A 24,497-nucleotide genomic window follows, 5' to 3' on the forward strand; every position below is an offset into this window, starting at 1 on the left:
TGAGTTTTTCGATTGGTTAAGGTTTAACTTGTATTTATTACGGTGACATGGATTCTGGCATGCCTTTTTCCTTTAGATATTAATGTCCTGTGGGCAGCACGGTAGCACAGTGGTTAGCACTGTTGCATCACGGCGCCGAGGACCCAGGGTCGATCCCGGGTCATTGTCCGTGTGGAGTTTGCACATTTTCCCTATGTCTGCGTGGGTCTCACCCCCACGACCCAAAGATGTGCAGGACAAGTGGATTGGCCACGCTGAATTGCCCCGAATTGGAAAAAGATAATTGGGTACTCAAAATTAAATAAAACATTTATTTCCTGTGCGTGATGTTTTGCAGTAGAAATCTTCTGGATTAAGAGTAAATTTGAGTACCTGTGCCAATTAAAACTTGGTGGAATCATTGCAATATTGCATGTACCTTTTATTTATTGTATTCCATTTGCTAAACATAAGAATTCATATTTATATAGTGAAATTTAAGACTTTTAAAGCTCCCAAAGAGCTTTATTGCTAATTAAGTGTGTTTGAAGTGTAATCAGTGTGTTGAATAGTGTTAATTATTACTAAAATATTTTTAAAAATCAGTTTAAATTGGGTTTCTGACATTGACAGTTTGCATAAGTGCCATTATTGTCAATATTTGTCCTTCAGTAGATTCTATCAGAGTTAATGACCAATTTAAGGCTGGGATGTAACTCCCTTTATTCTGTTAACGTGATTATAGTTTTGAGCTCTGAGCAGTTATTTCTGCACTCTTTTTCTATGATTTCTTTGGATGTATCTTGAAAATAAAATTAAATGTTTAAATGAAAGCAGAGAATACTGGCAATCTCCGCAGATTAGGCAGCATCTCTGAAGGGAGAAACAAAGTTAACAGGACTTAATTGAGGTGACAAAGGATTAGCAATCTGGATTCTTTGTCGAAAGGTAACTGCCAAAATCCACTGTTAACATCCAGTTTGTGGTTAGTTCGGCAAGGCTCTCGTTCACTGAGACGATCAGGTGCATCTCACATTCCAGTGCTTTATTTAGCTCATTTATATCCATGCCAATTATTTTCAAACCATTTGAGTTTAGGTTTGTAACCATACCAAAATACTATTTTGTCAGCATGTTAGCAGGTGAGATAATAGAACATAGAACAGTACAGCACAGAACAGGCCCTTCGGCCCTCGATGTTGTGCCGAGCAATGATCACCCTACTCAAACCCACGTATCCACCCTATACCCGTAACTCAACAACCCCCCCCTTAACCTTACTTTTTAGGACACTACGGGCAATTTAGCATGGCCAATCCACCTAACCCGCACATCTTTGGACTGTGGGAGGAAACCGGAGCACCCGGAGGAAACCCACGCACACACGGGGAGGACGTGCAGACTCCACACAGACAGTGACCCAGCCGGGAATCGAACCTGGGATCCTGGAGCTGTGAAGCATTTATGCTAACCACCATGCTACCGTGCTGCCCCTGCAGGATCTGTGTATCTGTGTGTAATCTGCTGCATCTTTTCTATTTCGACCTTGACTTTGTTCAGGAGTGGGTGTGGACTTCACTCCGGATAAAAAAAGGCAAATTGGTTTGGCTTCACTTGTAGAGTCATGTGGTACTGGGGTCTTAAATTTTCCTAGCACTGTAAAACAAAAAAATTGTGAATATGGCTTCTCTGCTTAGCAAAGAGTATTCTTGACTTTGAACAACATAGAGGTTTGAGGATTTCTTGATCTTTTTATTTCAACTTCGCCACGAGCTAGCCTTTAACCTTTAGTGTAGCTCTTCCAAGGACCTTGCGACTTAACAGATGAGGGTTGAAGTGTCATCTTTTTGAGCCATTGTACGTCATCTGATGAAATAGAAACCCTTTGCTCCTGTGCCTAATTTAATCTCTTGTGAGGTGCCCAACCACTTTGAGTTTAATATTCCAATACTTACCTCCAGGGTCACTTATCTTCCCATGGAAAGTTCATTTCTGTTCCAATGGTTTGTCCGTTTCTTGTGCTTGACTCTATTTTAGCATTTTCTCCCTCAATTGACCTTGCCACTTTGGAGATGTTTTTAAATGACAGTTGCTGCGCCTTTCCCCATTTTGGTAGGCTTAGGCTTGTGCTTTGGATTTTTATGGCCAACGAATTGAACAGTCTTGCTCGATCTTCTCCATGGAACCTCCTTCCCCGCAAATGAACACCCGACTGTTTCCTGAGTTCCGTTTGTCTTGCCATTTTCACTGCTTTCATTAGAATTAAATCCTCCCTTGTCTACAAGAGATTCGATGACGCTTTGTTTCTACAGCAATCCAGTCGTGAATCAGCTCGTCTTTTAAAATTATTTTAAAAGTGCTGTTCCCAGAGGTAATTTATAAACAAATCCTTGCTTTTGCATCGCCTTTATTTTATTCTATTAAATTTATCCCTCTCTATTATTAAATTCAGAAGGATGCTGAAATAATAGTCAAAAGCTTGCAGGACTTCATAAGTCCTGACTCACCCATCTTCAACAATAATTCACACAGCATAAAGGAGGGTGCTAACTTGGTCTTTCTAGTCTCTTTTTATGAAATTGTGAAACAGTTCTGTGCCTTGTGAACCCTTTTCTGCAATTGTCCCCATTCTGACCTTGCAGTGGGCCTACCCCACACAAATGGTTTCAGCAGTGGTATGGTGGCTTCCATGCTTTTGCTGAGCCCGGGAAGTGTTTCTGCATTTCATCCTGCTTCTTTGCTGCTTCTCGGCTGTTTGCTCGTTTGGGCCTCTGCTGCTCCATGACGTCTGACCTTTTGGTGAGTCTTGGAAATCTTTATCCTGTCATTTCAAGATTCTCTTTTCTCGTCAGCCCTGCTGCTTTTAGTATTTGCTGGGTCTTTCACTCGCTCTCATCATGTGTTGTTGTGTGGTAGATGGTTAGATAGTGTTTGGATATTGTCTAATCTCCCAAAAGTATGCTACTCAACTCCATTGTCTTTTTAAGCAGATCTATTTGTTTACAGCAAGTATTTACACATTTGGACCTCCAAATGAAGTAAGGTACTGTTCTCATTCTTCTTTCATCTTGGTCATGTGATCTGACATCATTATATCAGCATCATGTTGACGTTGACTCTTTATTTGGAGGAAATGAGCGAAGTCACAGCAGTCTTTGTTCAGTGTGGTGTATTGGGACTAGTTGGTTCTCAATTCAAGGCAGAAGCAGAGTGCCTTTAGGCCACTCTGGTAGGGATTGGAGGTGTAGAGAAATTGGACATTCACCATGAAAAGCAGATGGTGAGGATCAGCGAACTGGAAAACTATTCAACTGGTGGAGGATTTCAGAAGAGTCACAGATGTACGTTGAAAGAGCATGGACAAGGGAGAGGAAACAGATTTAATATGGGAAGAAATTATTTCTGAGGGTCAAGAACTGGTTGAAATGGTGAGTCCACCAGGCAGCCCTGTTTGTGAAGAAGTTTGTAATGGCAGTGTGAGGTTGGTGGACAGAGGAGATGAGTTCATGTTCTTGGAACAATGGATTGATTTTCCACAGTTAAATCATTTAATTTTTTCAAGGATTTTCCATGTGACACATTTCATTATTGTGTATGAGCACTTGTCAAAGAATTACAAAACATTAAAATTAATTAACAGTATCTCCTCTATTCTCCATGCTGTGACAAATGTTAAAAAACAGAGTACAGTATCAAGTTTTGTAATATTCAAAGCTTAAATAGCGAGCCTTGATTTACTATCATAGGATCGGCTACTTTCAAGGTAGCTCTCACTAAATATTTTGTAAAGCTTCAGAACTAATTTCAGCTTTCGAGCTACTAATATGTTTCAGAGAAAATCTGCAACAGCACTCCGTTCATCTCCGCACAATTGACCTAGTGCAAGTCACATATGTTGATGCTTCTAGAAATCCATTTGAAGATGACTCTGCTCCTTTAGCTTTGCTAATTGGGCACCATACTGACTGAGTCTGTCGACTAGTGTGATTTAAGGCTTTCTAGTCCATTTAAATTTGATGATGTTTCCACTGCATTGTGTGTGCAATGAGGAAGAAAGAAGGAGATATGTGTCTCCAGCATACAGATGCGAGATGCATTAACAGAGAGTAATGATCTTGCTTGAAATGAGACATGGTAATCGCACTCCCTGCATGTCCTTGATTGCAACATCCTTATTAGTGACATTTTGAGTTAGCATTGCAGCAGACTTGATCTAATATTACAATTCAGTGCCTGATTTACTGCACTTAATTTCCTTTATTCCTTCCATGAAAATTCAGTTTTCTTTCAGTTCTTCAAAGACCTTGATTCCCATTGACTCCAGTTTAGCTAGGGCTCCTTGATGCCATACTCAGTCAAATGCTGCCTGATGTCAAGGGCAGTCATTCTCACCTCACCTCTGGCATTCAGCTCTTTTGCCCATGTTTGAACCAAGGCTGTAATGAGGTCAGGAGCTGAGTGATACTGACAGAACCAAAACTGAGCGTCCGTGAGCAGATTATTGCTGAGTAAGTGCCGCTTGATAGCATGGTCGATGACTCCTTCCTTCACTTTGCTGATATGGAGAGTAGACTGGAAAGGGTGGTAATTGGCCCCATTATCTCCATACCCCTTGATAGCTTTAATATCTGGAAATCTATTGATCTCAGTCTTGAATATACTTGACGATTGAGCTTCCACAGCTCTCTTGAGGTAAAGAATTCCAGGGTTCATCACCCTCTGTGTGAAGAAATTCCTCCTCATCTCAGTTCTAAATGGCCTACTTTTTATTCTGAGACAGTGTCTCCTGGCTCTAACTCGCCAGTTAGGGGAAATATCCTTCCTTCGTTTATCTTGTTGAATTTTGTATGCTTCAATGAGATCACCTCTCATTCTTCTAAACTCTCAAGAATATATTTATTATGGCATTACCTAAAGGTGAGCACTTGTTTCATAATTCCTCTGTCTTTGTTTTTTAAAATAATGTACGCAATCACTTAACTCTTAAGCTTGAAGGTATAGTCGATAAACTCAGGGCCAGTCTTCTCCGCTCCAAAATTTGTGTTTTTCTGGGGTGGGTCATGAACAGGTGTCGGGAGGGTCGCTGAGCGATCGATCGCAGCGTACCCGCAGTGATCCCGATCTGATCCCGGGAGAAGCGGGCAATGTCCGCCATCAGCATATTTATTAAAATGGCCTGAGGCACACTGTTCAAATCAGATTTGGTCTTCAGTCTCATCACTCTCCTATTCCAGAGCATAGGTGCACTAACAAACCTTCACGCCGCTAAGCAATTACTGTTCTTTTACATGTTAAATTCAGAAGTTGACTCGTGATGAAGGCTCAATTCAGCATGTACCAGAGGAGGACAGTTTCCTGGCATTGCTAAAGCAAGTGACAGATGGGCCTCCAGACTGTGCAGCATGTTGTCAATGTCAGACACCTGACAAAGTTCTCCAGCACCAGGTAGAGTTAGTCATTGGAACTCTGGAAAATCAAAAGCTCGGGCAAATGTTATTGAAAGGACTAAACGTATCTGTCATTTTATGCCGGAGGCAGCTCGCGTTGAGCGTAGCACAAATGAAGAGCAAGGCCCAGACTCTGCAACAGATGATAGCAGAGAAAGGTTCTATGATGCCCCAGAAGATCACACAGATGAACATCGGTCACAAGAAAACAGCCCACTTTTCATTAGCGATGAGAGGTCAAAGATACAAGCAGGTTTGTCAGGAGGTGGAGTTGGAATATTACAGTCAGCAGATCCTGGCGTCAGCAGCATCGCATGAGCGAAACGGGACACAGTTAATGCGGTCCATTTAGATGCAGAATCAAGCCAGACTCTGTTTTGGAAAAAGGATGCTTGGATCTGATCCTTCAAAGCTCCAGCTAACTCTATACTCTGGAGATACTTGTGGAACCAAATGTTGATTCTGTAAATGCCACTGGGTTCTGTATCATTTTAGGGATGGTCTTGTCGGTTACCGGTGTGACCTGGTTGCCAATGAGTCTGTTGATGACCAGTGTATTCCGGAATGGTTGATATCATCCCTTCCCTTGTGTACATGTCTTCAGTTTATAAAACTGATCTCTCTAACCACATCTCCAAAAACGAAACGTACAAAAAATTGACAAAAAAACAGCTCTGAGTTTGAAGAAATTGAGATGTATTTATTTCTATCCACCTGCAATGATAAATTAAATCCTTTTGTCATATATTTTATTTTCTTAGTCTGTACTGAGCTGATTTGCAGACAAAGATTGGGATCTGGTCATTGTATGGAATTCATGCACTGGTTCCAACACAAGGGGGGCAGTGGAATAGATGGAATAGGTATGTAAGAGAGAGTTGCTACACAGTTTGTGTGCCTGGGTGTGTGTGAGAGAGAGAGTTATGGCACGATTGGCCGGTGTGGGTTCCGAAGGTCCGCCGGTTGGCAAATGTGGGTCCTGGGGAAAATATTTGAAAAACACTGTTCTAGTCAATTTGTTAGGGAATGTGTTTGAAACCGTCTCCAAAATATTCCAGGAGTTCATCCTCCTCCGCATTGGTGCTAATTAGGTTTACCCAGTCTATATGTAGACTGGAGTGGCTCTTGGTTACTTTATTACTCTTGTTACCAGCACTTTCAAAGTTGTTGCCCTACATTACCTCTACTTTTTGGTGGCCTATGATTATTTCCAACCAATGTTTGCTGCCCCTTTCTGTTTCTTGCTTCCACTCAAACTGATTCTACATCTTGAAATGAAAATCGCTTATTGTCACGAGTAGGCTTCAACGAAGTTACTGTGAAAAGCCCCTAGTCGCCACATTCCGGCGCCTGTTCGGGGAGGCTGGTACAGGAATCGAACCATGCTGCTGGCCTGCTTGGTCTGCTTTAAAAGCCAGCGATCTGATCGACGATCCTCTCTCATTAATGTGCACAAGTGAATATCTAATTACTTAAATGTTACGAGAGTTTATAATTAAAAAAAAAAATTATATTACCCAATTCATTTTTTCCAATTAAGGAGCAATTTGGCTTGGCCAATTCACCTACCCTGCACATTTTTGGGTTGTGGGGGCAAAAACCACAGGGAGACTGTGCAATCTCCACACGGACAGTGACCCAGAGCCAGGATCATACCTGGCACCTCAGCGCCGTGAGGCAGCAGGGCAAACCCACTGTGCCAGTGTGCTGCCCGAGAGTTTCTAATTCAACGACCCTTTCAGGCAGTGAGTTCCAGTCTCCCATTACCCTCTGGGTGGAATAGCTTCTCATCAACTCCCCTCATAGCTTTCTACTTCTTATCTTAAAATCATTGCCTTCTCGTTGTTGATCCCTCTACTAAAGGAAAAATGCCGCCTTATCCACTATATCTATGTCCCTCATAATCTTATACACTCTATCGAGTCCCTCTCAACCTTCGCTGCTCCAAGGAAAACAGCTCCAGCCTAACCAGCCTGTCTTCATTGCTCAGACCCTCCAGCCCAGGCAGCACCCTGTTGAATCTCTTCTGCACCATCTCCAGTGCAGTCACATCTTTCCTATAATGTGCTGACCTTAACTGCCCCAGTACTCCAGTTGTGGCCTAACCAGCGTTTTATACTATTCAAACTTGTTTTCTATACCTCGGCTGATACAGTCAAATATCTCATATGAGTTCTTAACCACCTTACCTACCTGCCGCATTCAGGGATCTTGGATATGCACTCCAAGGTCCTTCTGATCTTCAGTACTTTCCAGGGTTCTACAATTCATAGAATAATTCTTTGCCTCGTTAGCCCTCCCCAAGTGCATTACCTCACACTTTTTCAGGTTTAATTCCATTTGCCACTGCTGTATCCACCTGATTAGTCCATTCATATCTTCCTGCCGTCTACGGCTATCCTCCTCATTTTTTACCACCAATTTATAGTCATCCACTAACTTTCTTGATCGAACCACGTACATTTAAGTCCAAATCATTCATGTAGACCGCAAATAGCAAGGGCCCCGGCACCGAGTCCTGCGGAACCCCACTGGAACAGACTTTCAGTCCCAGAAACATCCCTCTACCATCACCCTCTGTTTACCGTCTCAGCCAATTTTGGTTCCAATGTACCACTTTGTCTTGGATCCCATGGGCCCTTACTTCCTTGATCAGTTCTGCCATTGACCAGACACTGAATCGGAAAAGTCAGAGGCTTGGAAATCTGTGGTGAATAACTAAACTCCTGATTCCCAAAGCCTGTCCACAGTCTGCAAGGCACAAGTCGGGAATGTGATGAAATATTCTCCACTTTCTTGCATGGGTGCAGCTCCAACAATTATTGAGAAGCTCAACATCTTCCAGGACAAAGTAGCCAGTTTGGTTGACACCGCATCCACCAACTTGAACATTGACTCTTCTCACCACCGACACACCGCATTGTTTACGATATATGAGATGCACTGCAGCAACTTGCAAGATAATAAAAGTAAAATACTGCGGATGCTTGAAATAAGAAATAAAAACAGGAAATTTTGGAAAAACACAGCAGAAAAACAACACTAGCAAGATCTGTAGAGAGAGAAACATAGTTAATATTTCGAGTCCATATGACTCTTCAGAGCAATTTGCAAGGCTCCCCTGAAACCACTTTCCAAACTTGCAACAGTTGCCACCTAGAAGGACAAAGGCTGCAGACACATGGGAATAGCAGCAGCTGCATATTTGTCTGCAAGCCCCACACTATCCTTATTTTGAATATATTGTGGTTCCTACAGTTTTGCTGAATCAAAATCCTGATCAAAAGTAGGGATGGTCGATACATGTTGGCCTTGCCAGAGGTGATCACATCCCACTAATGAATCAAACAAAGAGGTTCAAGAAACTACTGACAATGTTGCTAAAGTGCAGGTTACAGTTAGGTGGGGGAGCAGCTGTTGTGATGGGCACACGTTTGGATGTCTGAGGTTGAAGGACGTTATAAAGTAGGTCGACAAGGGAAATCTGTTCCCATTTGTGGATAATACAAGCATTAGGAAACACAGAGTTAAGCTTTTGGGTAAGAGATGCAGAGGGAATGCGAGGAATAACATATTTTACACAGCGAGTGGAAATTACCTGGAACTCCCTGCGCATGAGGCTGGTGGGAACGAAAAACGGCATGATTTCAAATGTAAATTGGATGGGCATTTGAAAGTAATAAACCTGTTAAGCTAAGGCGATCGAACAGGGGGGTGGGGACTGTCATCATTTTTTACCGATTGGATTGCTGATGGAGAACTGACGTGACTCAGTGGAAACAAAGGCCTCCTCTTATGCCGTAAATGACACTAGTATCTTGTTCTTGGGAAAAATAATGAAAATCAGGATATCTGTTGTGTAATGTCAGAGAGGGCATCAGATCCCACATAAAGTCTGCTTTATAACCATTGATGTTGATCCTTGAGGCAGATGAACCTCACAGGGCAGTTCCCAACAGGATCAGTAGAAGCATATTTAATGATGGCACCCTCCAATAGAAATAAACCTAAGTTGTTATTTGCATTAAAACCCCACGTGCTTCCACCTGATGTACTTTAGCCCTGAGAGTCCAGAACATAACCCCTCCCACCTGCTTGAACAAAAGTGGTAGAAGAGCAGGGGAATAAAACAACTCGGATAGCTGAAGTGCGAACGGTGATTGAGAGAAAATGAAGTTCTTGCGTATGGTTATAGAATGAGACAGAGGGAAGTGATGGAGGTATTTCTGAAAGAACAAGTCTAGCAGCCCAGAACAGTAGAACACCCCAGTGACACTGAACAGGGGCACTGATGGTACTACCTCGGTGAGAAGATCTTCACTTGGCTCCAAATGTAACTTGGTGTTATTGCAAAATTGGAACAATAACTGCATCATCTCTAATTGTTGTAAAGATGTCCTTTTTAACTACTAATGCAGGGGATTACACAAACACTGCATTACTGGCCACAACCCAGTCCAAAGTAAACTCAGACAATTGAGATTATGTAAGGGCAGTTTAATGTAAACAAATCATTTGAGTGACATTTCAGGGAACCATTTATCATGTGCTAGGTTCTTTCAGCCTTAGCAACACATGGGGGCTTCTTACACTGAGTCAGTTATTTTTATGGTACAATGCAATCTTGGTTTACTCTTGCTCCAATTTGTTTAAACAAATTCTTTTGACCTTTCTCCGAGTCTGCTTGGCTGGTTTCCCTCTAATTTCCTGTTACATCATTTTCTGGTTTTCTCAAGTGTATGCTTCTTGGGCCAGAAAATAGTGAGTAAAATGCCTGCAAGTTTAAATGATGAAAATAGCCATACTCATTATACAGTGCGATTTTGCAAAATCTCAGAACTGCATTGGTGTGATGTAATTGAAATGTAGCTCCTGTCATGTTTTACAATTAGATCGCAGGGGAAGTCAGGAAATACATTGGTCTATACTTCCTGGCTCCCCAGCAATGGATTTGTGTCGTACCCCAAAGATGCGATGAGAAATCTCTCTCCAAAGTTCCCAGGGGTAAGATTCTACCCAGCGCCCAGAAGCGCGATGTTCCCTGGACAATTGCGCTGCGCTGGGAACCATTCGACAAAGCGATTTAAATCGCTAATTTCGAATGATTCTGCCAGTGTTATGCTAATAGTTACTCTAAAATAATTCGATGAAATTAAATCACTTTAAACTTCTGTGTAACTATTTTGAAGATTTAAGCAGAGCCCTGCATGTGGCATTACTAAACCCTCCCCCAGCCTATTTTTTCAACGAGACAATGAAAGGCACCGGCTTTCGGCAGCTAGTGCCATAAAAAAGGGGGTGGTCCGTTTCACTCCATTTCTTTTGGGCTTGGACGCTGGAGCCGGGATGCACTGCGTTGCCTGAATCACACCCGGCCTGAGTCAAGAGATCAGGCTAGACAGGCACTTAGTACAGGTAAATTGATAGGGAGTGGCAATCCGACGCTGATTGGCACTCCGAAGAAGTTACGACCCATCATTTAATAATGGGGTGAATTGGAAATGTTTTCTTTGCTTTTGTTAACTCTTGGTATAGCTCAATTTTCAATGTGCAAACTTCACAGTCGCGCAATGTTCAAATAAGGTCTTGATATCTGTACGCCTTCAATGTTGAATTATTCAAACTAGATCAGAAAAATGTTTGAAATCAAAGAGTAATGTTTATTTTTTCAGTAAATAAGCTTGAAAAACAAATTTTGTTTTATTTCTATGCATGCAATGCACTGTTACAACCCTAGAGATTGGAGTAATTATATGTTTACAGCTGAGCAGTAATCACTATAATATTTGAAGTCAGGCTTCTAAATCTTCCCATAAATAGTCAAATCTTGATTTAGTCAAGCATACCAATGAAAGTATTGCACTTTATTATACAACATGATGAAGGAATTGATACAATACTTACCATAATGAAAAGTTCAAATATTCTCTTGCACAAATGGGATTATAGAATGGTTACAAAGCAGAAGGAGACCATTCAGCCCATTGAGTCAATGCAGGTTTTATAGAATAGAATAGAACAGTACAGCACAGAACAGGCCCTTCGGCCCTCGATGTTGTGCCGAGCAATGTGCAAGAGCAGGTTAGCTGGTCCCATTCATAGACATTTCCTCAAGTATCCCTGTAATGTTTTTCTCTCTAGTGCTTATCCAATTTCTTTTTGAAAACCCATCTGCTTTCACCACCACCCTATCAGGCAGTGCATTCCAGATCACAACTACTTAATGCATGGAAGAAGCTTTTGGTTTGCTTGCCACTCACTAAGTCTCTATCTTTTGGTTCTCAACACTGGATGTTTGCTAATGGGAACAATTTCAATTTACTGTATCTAGATCAGGGTTTTTCAAACCCAGGGTGAGTCGCGGGCCGGTGTCGGGAGGGTCGCGGAGCGATTGGTCCTGGTGGAGTAATCGTGTGAGAAGTGCTCATCAGCTGTACCAAGTTTTGGTTTCAGAATGCCGCCTGCGTCTGCCAGCAGCTGCAGGATTTTGCCTTTCTTTCATCCGATTGGAATCTGATGTTTAATTCTTCCATTGTCCAATAGGAGGAGACTAGGGCGGTATTTCCGGCGGTGCACTGTTGGAGCTCGGGCCTGTTAAGGACATGGAGGGCGGCAGAGTAAAGATTGTGTGAGGGTGAGAATGGCGAGTCACGATGCTGGCAGTCAGCACCAGTTCTCTGGCTTCCACGAGTACTTAAAAGTATACACCATCACAGGGAGGATGAAGCATGGTAGAGGATTGGCTGACTGGCAGAAGGCAGAGAGTGGGGATAAAGGGATCTTTTTCAGGATGGCAGCCGGTGACTCGTGGTGTGCCTCAGGGGACTGTGCTGGGACCACTGCTTTTCACAATATACATTAATGATCTGGAAGATGGAACTGAAGACATTATTGCTAAGTTTGCAGAAGATGCCAAGATCTGTAGAGTACAGGTAGTATTGAGGAAGCAGGCGGGCTGCAAAAGGACTTGGACAGGCTGGGAGAGTGGACAAAGAAGTGGCAGATGGAGTACAACGTGGAAAAGTGTGAGGTTATGTACTTTGGAAGGAGGAATGGAGAAATAGATTATTTTCTAAATGGGGAAATACTTCTGAAATCAGAAGCACAAAGGGACTTGGGAGTCCTTGTTCACGATTCTCTTAAGGTTAATGTGCAGGCTTAGTCGGCAGTTGGGAAGGCAAGTGCAATGTTAGCATTCATGTCGAGAGGGCTAGAATACAATTCCAAGGATGTACTTCTGAGGCTATATCAGGCTCTGGTAAAAATGGGTCCCGGGCAAGAAAGTTTGAAAAACTCTGATCTGGACCACACATGGTTATGAAATCTCTAAATATTAACTCCTCGAAAGAGAATAACCACATTTTCTTCACAGCAGAAGTAAAGAATTGGAAGAGGTCATTACCATTTCCTTAGAATTTTTCAAGTAAATACAACATGCAAAACAATAATAGAAATCAATATAAGTATCCGATAGCTAATTAAGATAATTGCAGCATAATCTGTATTACTTGGCAGCCGAGGTTGAAACGGCAAAAATGTGCTGTAGTGAGTAGCATTCGTCCAGAATATATTGCAATGTCCTTGCGGAGATGGAGTCCCGTCTTGACAATGATGATGCTGTCCCATCGTGTTGTGTGATGGAATTAGCTGCTCAAAACTGGGTATCCATGAGCCGCTGTGGGTCAGCAGCAGCAGAATTCTATTGAACCACCCATCTGTAACCTCATGGCCAAGCATGTCCCTCACTTTGCAGTTAGTATCAAGCTGGGGATGAACCCTGGTTCATTGACGAGTGCAGGAGAGCGTGTCAGATGCAGCACGAGACATAACTAAAAATGAGATTGCAACCTTGTGAAGCTGCAAACAGGACTACATGCCTATCAAGCTGGCAATATCCAAGAGTTTGATGGAATACTCTTCGCTTGCAGCTCCAACAACACTTAACAGTACCCAGGACAAAGCGGACTGCTTGATCAGCACCTTAAAATTTTGCTCCCACCAACACTGTGCACAGTTGCAGCAGTATGTGCCATATGCAATTTCTGCTCCAACAATTCCCCAAGCCTACTTTAGCTTCTTCCAAACTTGTGATCTCGACCACCGGGAAGGACAAGATGAATGGGAACACTTAACACCTGCAAGTTCCCCTCAAGCCACACATCATCCAGACTTTGAACTATATCAGCAATCCTTTGCTGTTGCTGGGGTTCCGTAACTCTCTTCTGAACAGCACTGTGGCTGTACCTGCACCATATGAACCACAGCAGCTCAAGAAGGTGGATCACCACCATCTTCTCTAGGGTACTTGGGGATAGGCCACAAATGCTGCCCTTGCCATTGATTCTCACAGCGCATGAAGGAATAAAGAAAACAATGTGTACTTTTATTTAGATATCAGTCTAAATTAAATTGAGAACTTTAAAAGCCAAGGAATGTTGAAAGAATTCCGAATGTGTATGAAAATACTGTTTTTTGTTGTGCACTGCAGTTTTCAATTTGACCTGTTCGTGTAAAGAACTCCAGAGTACTGGCTTACTGACATTAAGTTCATGGTGTAACTTTTCCAGCGATAGCCTGGTCAGGGCCAGCTGTCAAGCTCCCTTTCTTAAAACTGTACCAGTGATGAAGTAGAGGGATGGCTGAACCAAAACCGGAAATGAGACATTAAAGCTAAGGAAGATGAGGGAGTTTCTTAGGTGTGCACTGCATTATGGTTAGATCCAACTAAGAATACCGTGAAATAGAGAAGGGTATGACGGTTACCTATTTTGAGATCAGTAGACAAGACTTAGGCTTTTATAGCAATTTAAGAGTTGTTGCATATGGAGAAATGTTTAGTGTGCAGGAGGAAACTGTACCTTTTTTAAAAATATAAATATAGAATATCCAATTATTTTTCCAATTAAGGGACAAATTAGTGTGGCCAATTCACCTACTTTGCACATCTTTTTGCGTTGTGGGGGTGAGATCCACGCAGGAATGAGGAGGATGAGCAAACTCCATATGGACAGTGTCATGTGAGAGTACCTTTAAGAAATAGGTGTTTATAAATGGCTGTGTATGTGAATATTTGTAGTGAGAGTACCTTTAAGAAATGGGTGTTTATTACTGCAGTGATGTCAGAGAATGGGTGGAGCTGGGCTGTCTGCCAGCTTTTTACTTTCGCTTTAGGCTTTTTGCTACAGGGTGGGTTTGGTTTCATTTTAGTTTTGGAGAAGCTGCAATCACATCAGGATGTGTATGAATCTCTGCAAGCTTATGAATATTCATTTGCTGATTTCAATGTGGTAACTGTTCTCAGTAGTGAAGTTAAACCTGAGGTGCTTCTGTTAAAGGTTTTGTTTTAAGCCTTCTGGATGTTAAAAGGAAAGCTCAAGGATTACTTAGTGTTGTATTCTTTGGGGTTGTATTTGAATTGATGGTTACTAAGATGTTCACTGTATGTTTTAAAAAAGGTTAACTTGAGTTCATAGAATAAACATTGTTTTGCTTTAAAAAATACTTTTCCATTTCTGCTGTACCACACCTGTCGAGTGGGCCGTGTGGGTCAGGTGAACTCCATGATACACTTTGTGGTTCTCTAATCCCTGGCCCATAACAACAGTGACCCGTGGCTGGGATCGAACGTTGATCCTCGGCACCATGAGGCAGCAATGCCAACCACTGCGCCACATGCCGTACGGAAACTGAGCCACTTGGAGGCAGCTTTAGCAACAGAGAGATGCTTGAAACTCAATTTGAAGCCAGAAGAAATATTGATGGTAAATTTATCATTACTGAGGGACATCAAGGTACATAAAGCCAAAGGAACTGCACAGTATCAGTTCATCTTGAGTATTCCAGGCATTGGAACATAATTGAGAAGAGAATTCTGATACAGAGATTATTTCCACTGGAGCAGAGAAGGTTAAAAAGTAATTTAATAAGAAGTATTTTCATTCTCAAGAGTTTCAGCAGAATGAATCGGGAAAAATGTATTTCTGCTGCTTTGGGAGATGCTGCCTCATCAATTTAAAATTATTACAACAGCGATGAGAGAGGTTGGGAGATATTTCTTGAAGCAACATTGTTGCTGTGATGTGGGAATGTCTTGGAACAGGGAATGATTGATTCTGTGGCATTGCTTTTTGAGAGAAATTGGATAAATATTTGAATTTGATGATTATTCAGGCTGTTGCAAGTAACCAGGGCTGTGAAAATTTGGGTCTAGCGGTGAGCAAGCACAGACATACTCAATGTTATGGCCTCCTCCTGTACTATAAAGTTCTGTCACTCTGGTTCAAATATGATTCAACCGTTGTGCTATAAATATACACTCTCTGAAGGAATCCAGATCATAACCACTCACTGTAAAAATGTTCTTCCTGCATTTTGCCTTTGTTCTTTTGCTAATCACCCTAAATCTGCCAAAGAGAACAGTTTATCCTTTTCTATCTAGACCCCTGATTTTGATAACATTGACTGCACCACAGATAGTGAGTGATTTGAGAGGAAAGTTGATGGCTACAAATATAACTTTGGCGGACAGCTAGTAACTTATTTAAAAACGTACATTGTCAGACCTTGTCTGAGGCTTTGCACATTTCCTAAGGCAGTAATTTAAGATAAGTGTGTAGTTTGAGTAAGATTAGCAGTGGAATAGGTTGTTATATGCCTTTAAAGGATAGCAACATGACATCGCCAGAAGGGAAGTGTGTCAAGCATTTCCATACTTTTCCTTTTGCATCTGAGCAAAGCGCACAGCTCTGCTGCTGATGTCTTTAAGCTTTCTTCCTTTCTCATGTGCCTTGTCTAAATAAATGAACCCACAAAGTAATTAGAATCTTTGAGTGATTGATGCCTGTATCATTTCGACAACACAACAGAATGGCCATGAAAACCATATAGATGATTGTAGATTAGAACAAAACATTCTATTTGACCGCTAATTTAAGAATTAACAATAGACAAGTTTTTAAAAATTAATTTACAGGATATGGGCATTGATGGCTAGACCAGCATTTATTGCCCATTCCTTACCATCCAGAAGGTGGTGGTGAGCTGCCTTCTTGAACCGCTGCAGTCGCTGAGGTGCAGGCACACCCACAGTGTTGTTAGGGAGGAATTCCAGGACTTTTACCCAATGAGAGTGGAGGAACAGCCAAATATTCCCAAGTCAGGATGGTGAGTAAACTGGAGAGGGACCTCCGGGTGGTGATGTTCCCAAATATTTGCTGCTCTTGTCCTTCTAGATGGTAGTGGTCATGGGGTTGGAAGGTGCTGTCTAAGGAACCTTGATGAGTTCCTGCTGTGCATCTTGTAGATGGTACACACGGCTGCCACTGTTCGTCGGTAGTGGAGGGATTGAATGTTTCTGGAAGGGGTAGCAATCCAGCAGGCTGCTTTGCTCTGGATGGTGTCGAGCTTCTTGATGTTGGAGCTGCACTCATCCAAGCCAGTGGAGAGTATTCTATCACACTCCCATTTTGTGCCTTTGTGGATAGGCTTGTGGGGTGTCAGGAGGTGAGTTACTTGTCACATGATTCACGTCTACAAACTGGAGTCAAACAGGGCATCGTCATCGCATCAACACTCTTAGATCATAGATCATAGAATTTACAGTGCAGAAGGAGGCCATTCGGCCCATTGAGTCTGCACCGGCTCCTGGAAAGAGCACCCTACCCAATGTTAACACCTCCACCCTATCCCCATAACCCAGTAACCCCACCCAACACTAAGGGCAATTTTGGACACTAAGGGCAATTTATCATGTCCAATCCACCTAACCTGCACATCTTTGGACTGTGGGAGGAAACCGGAGCACCCGGAGGAAACCCACGCACACACGGGGAGGATGTGCAGACTCCGCATAGATAGTGACCCAAGCCGGAATCGAACCTGGGACCCTGGAGCTGTGAAGCGATTGTGCTATCCACAATGCTGCTGTGCTGCCCTTCACTATCTCCCTTGCAGCAGCACTCCACATCGTTACCCTGAAGTTCCCCACTGGAGCGGAGCTAACCAACCAGACAAGCGGGAAAATGTTTAACCTCCGAAGCCTCCAGGCCACCCCAATCTCTGTTATTGAGCTGCAGTATCATGAGGAGAACAGAGGAAATGCTACAAGGACACTCTGAAAGCCTGCCTAAATAAATGCAACATCCCCGCTGACTGGGGAATCGGTTGTCTTGGAATGCACAAGCTGAAGAAAAAGCATCTGCGAAGTTGCCAATCACCTCGTGCATCATAGGGTGGAGAATCCGAAGACCAAGAACAAACAACGGAAGGAAAGTGCAGAATCCAGAGCATCCCAACCACCCAACTCATCAAGCACCACTTGTCAAACCTGTGGCAGAGCCTGCGGATCCAGGATCGGACTATTCAGCCACTGCAGAATCCACCTCCCCGGAGTGGAAGCAAGTCATCCTCCACACTGAGGGACTGCCCAAGGATAAAGAGAAGAATTCTTAGCCTTTGACCTGCTCTGGTAGCCACAGGTGGCTAGTCCAGTTCAGTATTTGGTCAATAGTAACCTCCAGGACGGTGATAGTGGTGGATTCAGCTATCGTAATGCCATGTGAATGTCAAGGGACAATGGTTAAATCCTCTCTAGTTGGAGATGGTCATTGCCTGGTGCTTGTGTGGTGCAAATGTTACTATCCACTTGTCAGCCCAAACCTGGATGTTGTCCAGGCTTTGCTGCATTTGGATATGAACTGCTTCTGTATCTGAGTAGTTGCGAATGGTGCTGAACATTGTGCAGTCATCTGATAACATCCCCATTTCTGATCTTATGATGGAAGGAAGGTAATTGATAAAGCAACTGAAGATGATTGGGTCTAAGACATACCCTGAGGAACTCCTGCAGTGATGTCCTGGAACTGAGATGATTAACCTTCAACCATACCATCTTCCTCTGTGTCAGGAATGACTCCAACCAGCAGTGTTTTCCCCATGATTCCCATTGACCCCAGTTTTGCTAGGGCTCCTTGATGCCATACGCTATTAAATGCTGACTTGATGTCAAGAACAGTCACTCTCATCTTACCTCTGGCATTCAACTCTTTTGCCATGTTTGAACCAAGGCTAGAATGAGATCAGGAACTGAGTGACCTTGGAGGAACCCAAACTGAGCATCCGTGAAGTAGGTTATTGCTGAGTAAATGCTGCTTGATAGCACTGTTGATTACCCCTTCCATCATTTTGCTAATGATCAAGAGTAGACTGATGGGGTGGTAATTGACCAGGTAGGGTTTGTCCTGATTTTGTGTACAGGACATACCTGGGCAATTTTCCACATTGATGGGTAAATTCCAGCATTGTAGTTATACTGGAACATCTTGGCTAGGGGCATGGCAAGTTCTGGAGCACAAGCCTTCAGGACTATTGGCAGAATGTTGTCATTTGTAGTATATAATGCCTTCAAACCTTTCTCGGTATCATGTGCAATTAATTGAATTGGCTGAAGACTGACATCTGTGATGCTAAGGACCTCTGGAGGAGACCAATATGGATCATCCACTCGACACATCTGGTTGAAGATTCTTGCAAATCTTTTGCACTGGTGTGCTGAACTCCTCCATCATTGTGGATAGTGATATTTTTGGAGCCTCCCCAGTGAGTTGGTTAATTGTCCACCACCATTCATGGCTGTGGGAAGACTGTCGAGCTTAGATCTGATCCGTTGGTTGTGGAATTACTTAGCTCTGTCTAGCACTTGCTGCTTCTGCTGTTTGGCATGCAAATAATCGTGTTGGGCTTCACCAGGTTCACACTTCATTTTTAAAAATGCCTGGTGTTTCCCCTGGCATGCCCTCCTCCTGTTCTTCATTGATGAAGGTCAAATAGCAGCACACTCAACTCTATCAGAAAACCGCTGCAGAGACTTCTAAGCATATAATATTGGTTGATATTTTGGTGTAGTGCTAGTGTTCCCAGAGGTGCCATCTTTCAGAAGAGCCATAAAACTTGTCTGTTCTCTCAGATGGATTTAAAAGGCATTAATATTGGAAGAGTAGAGCAGGTTTTCTGATATCTGCCCCATTATCAACAAGATAGTTCTGTTTGTGGGACCTTGCTCTGGATTTGGCTGTTATGTTTTCCTACATTACAACAGTGATTATGTGTCAAAAATACTTTATTCGCTATGAAATGCTTTGGGCTTGTACATAATTAAAGCAACCTTCCATGGAATCTATCAAATGGCTCAATACTGGATATTTAATTAGCAAAGTTAAGAGCCGATATAAACTCATTTTAATGAGTCACGTAGATGTGCCAATTTTTATGTTTCCCTGGGACAAGGGTGTGAATCTATTTGGACTTGGGTGACTGTGTGGAGTTTACACTTTCTCCCCATGCTTGCGTGGGTTTCCTCTGGGTGGTCCAGTTTCCTCCTACAGTCCAAGCATGTGCAGGTTAGGTAGATTGGACAAGCTAAAATTCCTCCTTGGTGTCCGGAGATGTATGGGTTAGGTAGGGCTACGGTGGTATTATTTGTTTCATTTCTATTTTGGTTCAGCCTGAACCCACCTTATGCACGAATGGCATTACTGCCATCAGCTGCCCACAAAGTTCTTGCAGATTTTTGAGCCTAACCTAGCATCTGATGGATTCACACTGGAACCCTCTGAAGGATAAGAAACCGCAAGGCTCTTCAGCCAGTTGTGTTGAAGAATCCTTACGGAGACGTGTAGAATCTAAGAAAGGAAGCATGAAACAAAAATATATATATTTCTTGAATTAAGGAGTAATTTAGCGTGGCCAATCCACCTATCCTGCGCATCTTTGGGTTGTGGGGGTGAGACCTACGTAGACACAGGGAGAATGTACAAACTCCACTCGGACAGCGACCGGGGCAAGGATCGAACCTGGGTCCTCGCCGCAGTGAGGCAGCCACTGTGCCAGCCTATGAAGCAGAAAATATAAAATTTAATTTATGTACTGAAAATGGAATGAAGATTGGAGAGACAATGGCACAGTGGTTAGCACTGATTCCTAACAGCGGCAGAGGCCCAGGTTCAAATGTGGACTTGGGTGACTGTGCGGAGTTTGCACTTTCTCCCCGTGGTTGTGTGGGTTTCCTCTGGGTGGTCCAGTTTCCTCCCACAGTCCAAGGATGTGCAAGTTCGGTCGATTAGACATGCTAAAATTCCTCCTTGGTGTCCGGAAATGTACGGGTTAGGTGAGGTTACGGGGCTAGGGTGGGGGACTGGGCCTAGGAGGGCGCTCTTTCAAAGGGTCAGTGGCCCACAAGATGGACCGAATTACCTCCTCCCTCCTCCTGCACTGTAGGGATTCTATGAAAAAAACAAATGGGATTATGAGAGAGATTTTAAAACATTTTAAAATCTCCACACAACTTTTGAAAGAATGAAACTCCATACTTTCCTGGCCAGAGTCATTACTAATGATCAATTATAAAACCACTAAGAGTTCACTTATTCCTGAATGCACTAGTCCTAACTTACTGCACTACTTTCAGTGGTGGACTAGTGGGAAAGTGCCTCATGTTCATGCCCATTGTAGTCTTTTAGTGACAAGTCTATTGGCTGGGATTACTCCAGCACACCCTGTGGGTGAGCAACTTCTAAATTTTTGCAATTATCTGCACATGTTTGGATGCTTGAAGTTGCTTTCCGGTTAATCAACTTCAATAACCTCTAACCTCTGTTAGACTTGCCGTTAACAAAGCAAAATCTGAACTGGTTCCTTCTCTCCTTTCTTGATCTTTGACGAATCACTATTAAGTGGCTCTACTGACTGACTGCTGTAGTCACAATCTAGCATCTAACCGTTCACATTTTATCTTCTTGGGTAGATTTTACTGGTTAACAGCTGTATGGTAACACAGAAGAAATAAAGCCTTCTTCTAATTAAGACAAATACTGAAAGAAACTATCAAGAGCAAAGAAAGGCTCTTGAGTGTCCGATGTGACATAACCTTTTTTCTGTTAATTATCCCAATAAATCAGTTTTCAAGCATGAAATTGCAGACAGGTCAGCTCCACTTTTACAAGTACACCACCCGCTACATCTCTTCCCCAACCCGCCCCTCACTTTTCACAAAAGGATCCACATACATGTGAGGGGTCACGACCAGTTTTTGACTTACAAAACGCTTTATCACTGGATCTGAATCGGGGACAATGACTTTACAACTTAATTGCTTAAAAGCCTGTATTCATTGCTTATTTCCCAGGACTCTGTTTTAAAGTTTCAATCTTCCATGGAAAATCTGGATAACCCTCAGTTGCTTGTGGGCAGGCAACGGAAGATGTGGTCGGCCACTCTAGATGTAAAACACGAGGAATGGCTCAAATTGTGTCTCTGCCTATCTGAGTCACAGCATTACCCGTATTCTGAAGTTCTGCCATGGGAAATCCATTCTTTGTGGCATTACAAACATTCACGCTGCAGCTGAAGGATTGTTAACCTCCACATCGGACTATAACTACTTTCCCAACCATATGAATTTTTAAAAAGCGCTCTGTTCGACAACTGCACTCTGTGTATGGGTATTCTCAGGAAGTTTAACCAGTAAAGCAAGGTCACCATAGTCCCCCTTGAGGGGGAGACCTGACCAGTGGTGATTTAACCTGAGGATCACCACACCTCAGGCGAGGGGCAGGGTTGAGAAAGCATGGATAACTTCAGCAGGGAATTGATCCTGCGCTGTTGGCTTTGTTCTGCATCACAAACCAGCCTGGGTAGACAAAACCCTTTGATTAAATTTGTGTCCACAACCACAAGTTTGACAGCTACCAGGTTTTGGCAGGAGAGAATTTGCAGAGAAATTAACCCTCGAGTGACAGGGGCAGCATGGTGGCATAGTGATTAGCACTGTTGCTTCACAGCTCCAGGATCCCAGGTTTGATTCCCGGCTTGAGTCATTGTCTGTGTAAAGTCTGCATGTTTTCCCCGTGGTTGCGTGGGTTTTCTCCGGGTGCTCTGGTTTCCTCCCACAAGTCTCGGAAGACTTGCTGTTAGGTAATTTGGACATTCTGAATTCTCCCTCTGTGTACCCGAACAGGCGCCAGAATGTGGCGACGAGGGGCTTTTTACAGCAACTTTGTTGCAGTGTTAATGTAAGCATACTTGTGTCAATAAAGATTATCATTCTCCGGTTTATTCTGGGTCTCTTGGCAACTGTTTATGTTTACATCACTCTGCAGTTGCACTATGACATCTTAATTTGCTGGCTAAATCTTCATTCCTTTTTTTTTAAACAAGGTGTGTCCAATACAGAGAACGACTGTGCTTTTGAACCAGATTACGCTGTGCCGACCGTCCCAGCTTCTGAAGGAATGCAACACATCAGGATAATGGAAGGAATGTCCCGCTCTCTCCCCTCCTCCCCTCTGTTGACGCACCAATCTATCAGTGTTCGCCTTCAACCTGTAAAGAAAATAACAGGTAAGGTGTTAATTTGTTCATTAATGCAATGTAACAAGGTAACAGCACACTATTTGGATCTCTAAAGTTGTATCATGTAGGGATTGGATTTATTGTGTACTGTATCCATGTTTATCATATGGCAAATGACTTTGAAATTTGGGCATTAGCTAATGTCTGTATTTCTATTGCTGCAGCATACAGCTCCATTCATACACGAGACATTTTTCTCAAACAACAACTACCACCTACCAAGATTCATCATTATTGTCCTCCTACTTACATTAAAATCAGTTTGGTAATTGGCCAATAAATCATATCAAAAATATTTGCATCAGCAAAAAGAAAAAAAGGCTTGCATTTATATAGTGCTTTTCGTGACTACTGGATGGCCCAAAGTGCTCTATGATCAATTGAATATTCTTTTGAAGCGTAAATACTGATGTAGTGTGGAAAACATATTACAAGCTATTTAATGAACCATGCACACTTTCTTATTAAAGTAATCAGAGCTTTGGTCCAGGCCTTGGAGGGAGGTCTTAGTCGGGTTCAATCCGATTCAAATTCCTGATGGAATCTGGAACACCTTTCTGTATTGGTGACCAGATTCGAGTCAAAAAATTTAGCATTGAATACCACGATATAATGGCACCTCGGTATTCGAGTGCTGATTCAGATTTCAGGTTATTTGCCACTCAAATTTCAGATTGTTTGCCACTCATATTTGCAATATGTTTCTGTTCTCAACTAGCAATTAGATGAAGAATTACTTGTCCAAGTGAGTATTTTGAGGCACTAGCGCAACATATGTGTAATTACTTGGGCAAGATGAGCTGATTAAAGAGTCTGCATGGGATTCTGAAGGCTAGACTATATCTGATTAACTTAGTTTAATTTAGGGAAATGTTTGTGAATGTTGTACACATGGACTTTTGCCCCATTTGTCAAAGTACCACAAAAGAGGTTATTAGCAAAAATGAAAAGCCCAGAATTGAATGTAGCTTTGTACAGGGTATAATTTGGAAGTTTAAGATCGAATAGGGATTAAGGGAATTGTCTTTGACTAGTGGGATGTTTGAAGTGGTGTTCTCCAGGGAGCTGTATTGGGCCTCGGTTTTTCATCATGTGGGTTAATGACATGAAAGGAGTGAGTTGTATATCTAACTGGGCAGATGTCAGTAGGTTGGAAAACAAAGTAAAGCTGGCCATATGGATGAATGTTTAGTCATCCACTTTGGATCTGAGAAATAAAAATCAGAATATTTTCATAAGGCTGAGAGGTTTGGAGCTGTGGTAGAAACAAAGGAATTTGGAAATGCCACAGAGCACAAATAGCTAGGTAGAAATAGCAATCAACATTGCTAATAAGATTAGGGCAGGTTGCATAAGCTTGGTTTGGAATCCTTTAAATTGAGAAGGTTAGTGGGTTATCTAATTGATATTTTAGTAGATACAGAGAAATGATTTCCACTGGAGGGATGCAATAAAATTACAGCTAGGTCAATTATGAGTGCAATCAGGACACACTTTCACACACATACAGTCATTTAAATCCCTCCCCCTCTCCCAAAATACAAAGAATGCTGGGCAAATTTATATTTTTATTAGTTTATATTGAGATATGGAAGAAAGTTGGGCAAATACAATTGAGGCACAGAGCTGTTAAGATCCAATTTTGCCAGAATAGGGTTAAGAAAC

The 24,497-nt window shown here is 42.5% G+C and overlaps 1 protein-coding gene across 17 annotated transcripts in view; it reads left to right on the forward strand.

Moving 5' to 3' along the window:
* The window catches only part of tanc2a (tetratricopeptide repeat, ankyrin repeat and coiled-coil containing 2a), a 1,067,833-nt gene that overhangs the window by 521,500 nt on the left and 521,836 nt on the right, over nt 1-24,497 (forward strand). For all 17 annotated transcript variants that reach the window (XM_038778854.1, XM_038778853.1, XM_038778860.1 and 14 more), the window contains one exon: nt 22,638-22,820. In XM_038778854.1, the coding sequence (XP_038634782.1) occupies nt 22,638-22,820 (183 nt within the window). The remainder of the gene's footprint in view (nt 1-22,637; nt 22,821-24,497) is intronic.

Source organism: Scyliorhinus canicula, chromosome 19 (genome assembly GCF_902713615.1).
Source record: "Scyliorhinus canicula chromosome 19, sScyCan1.1, whole genome shotgun sequence".
In the NCBI taxonomy this organism is placed as follows: domain Eukaryota; kingdom Metazoa; phylum Chordata; class Chondrichthyes; order Carcharhiniformes; family Scyliorhinidae; genus Scyliorhinus; species Scyliorhinus canicula.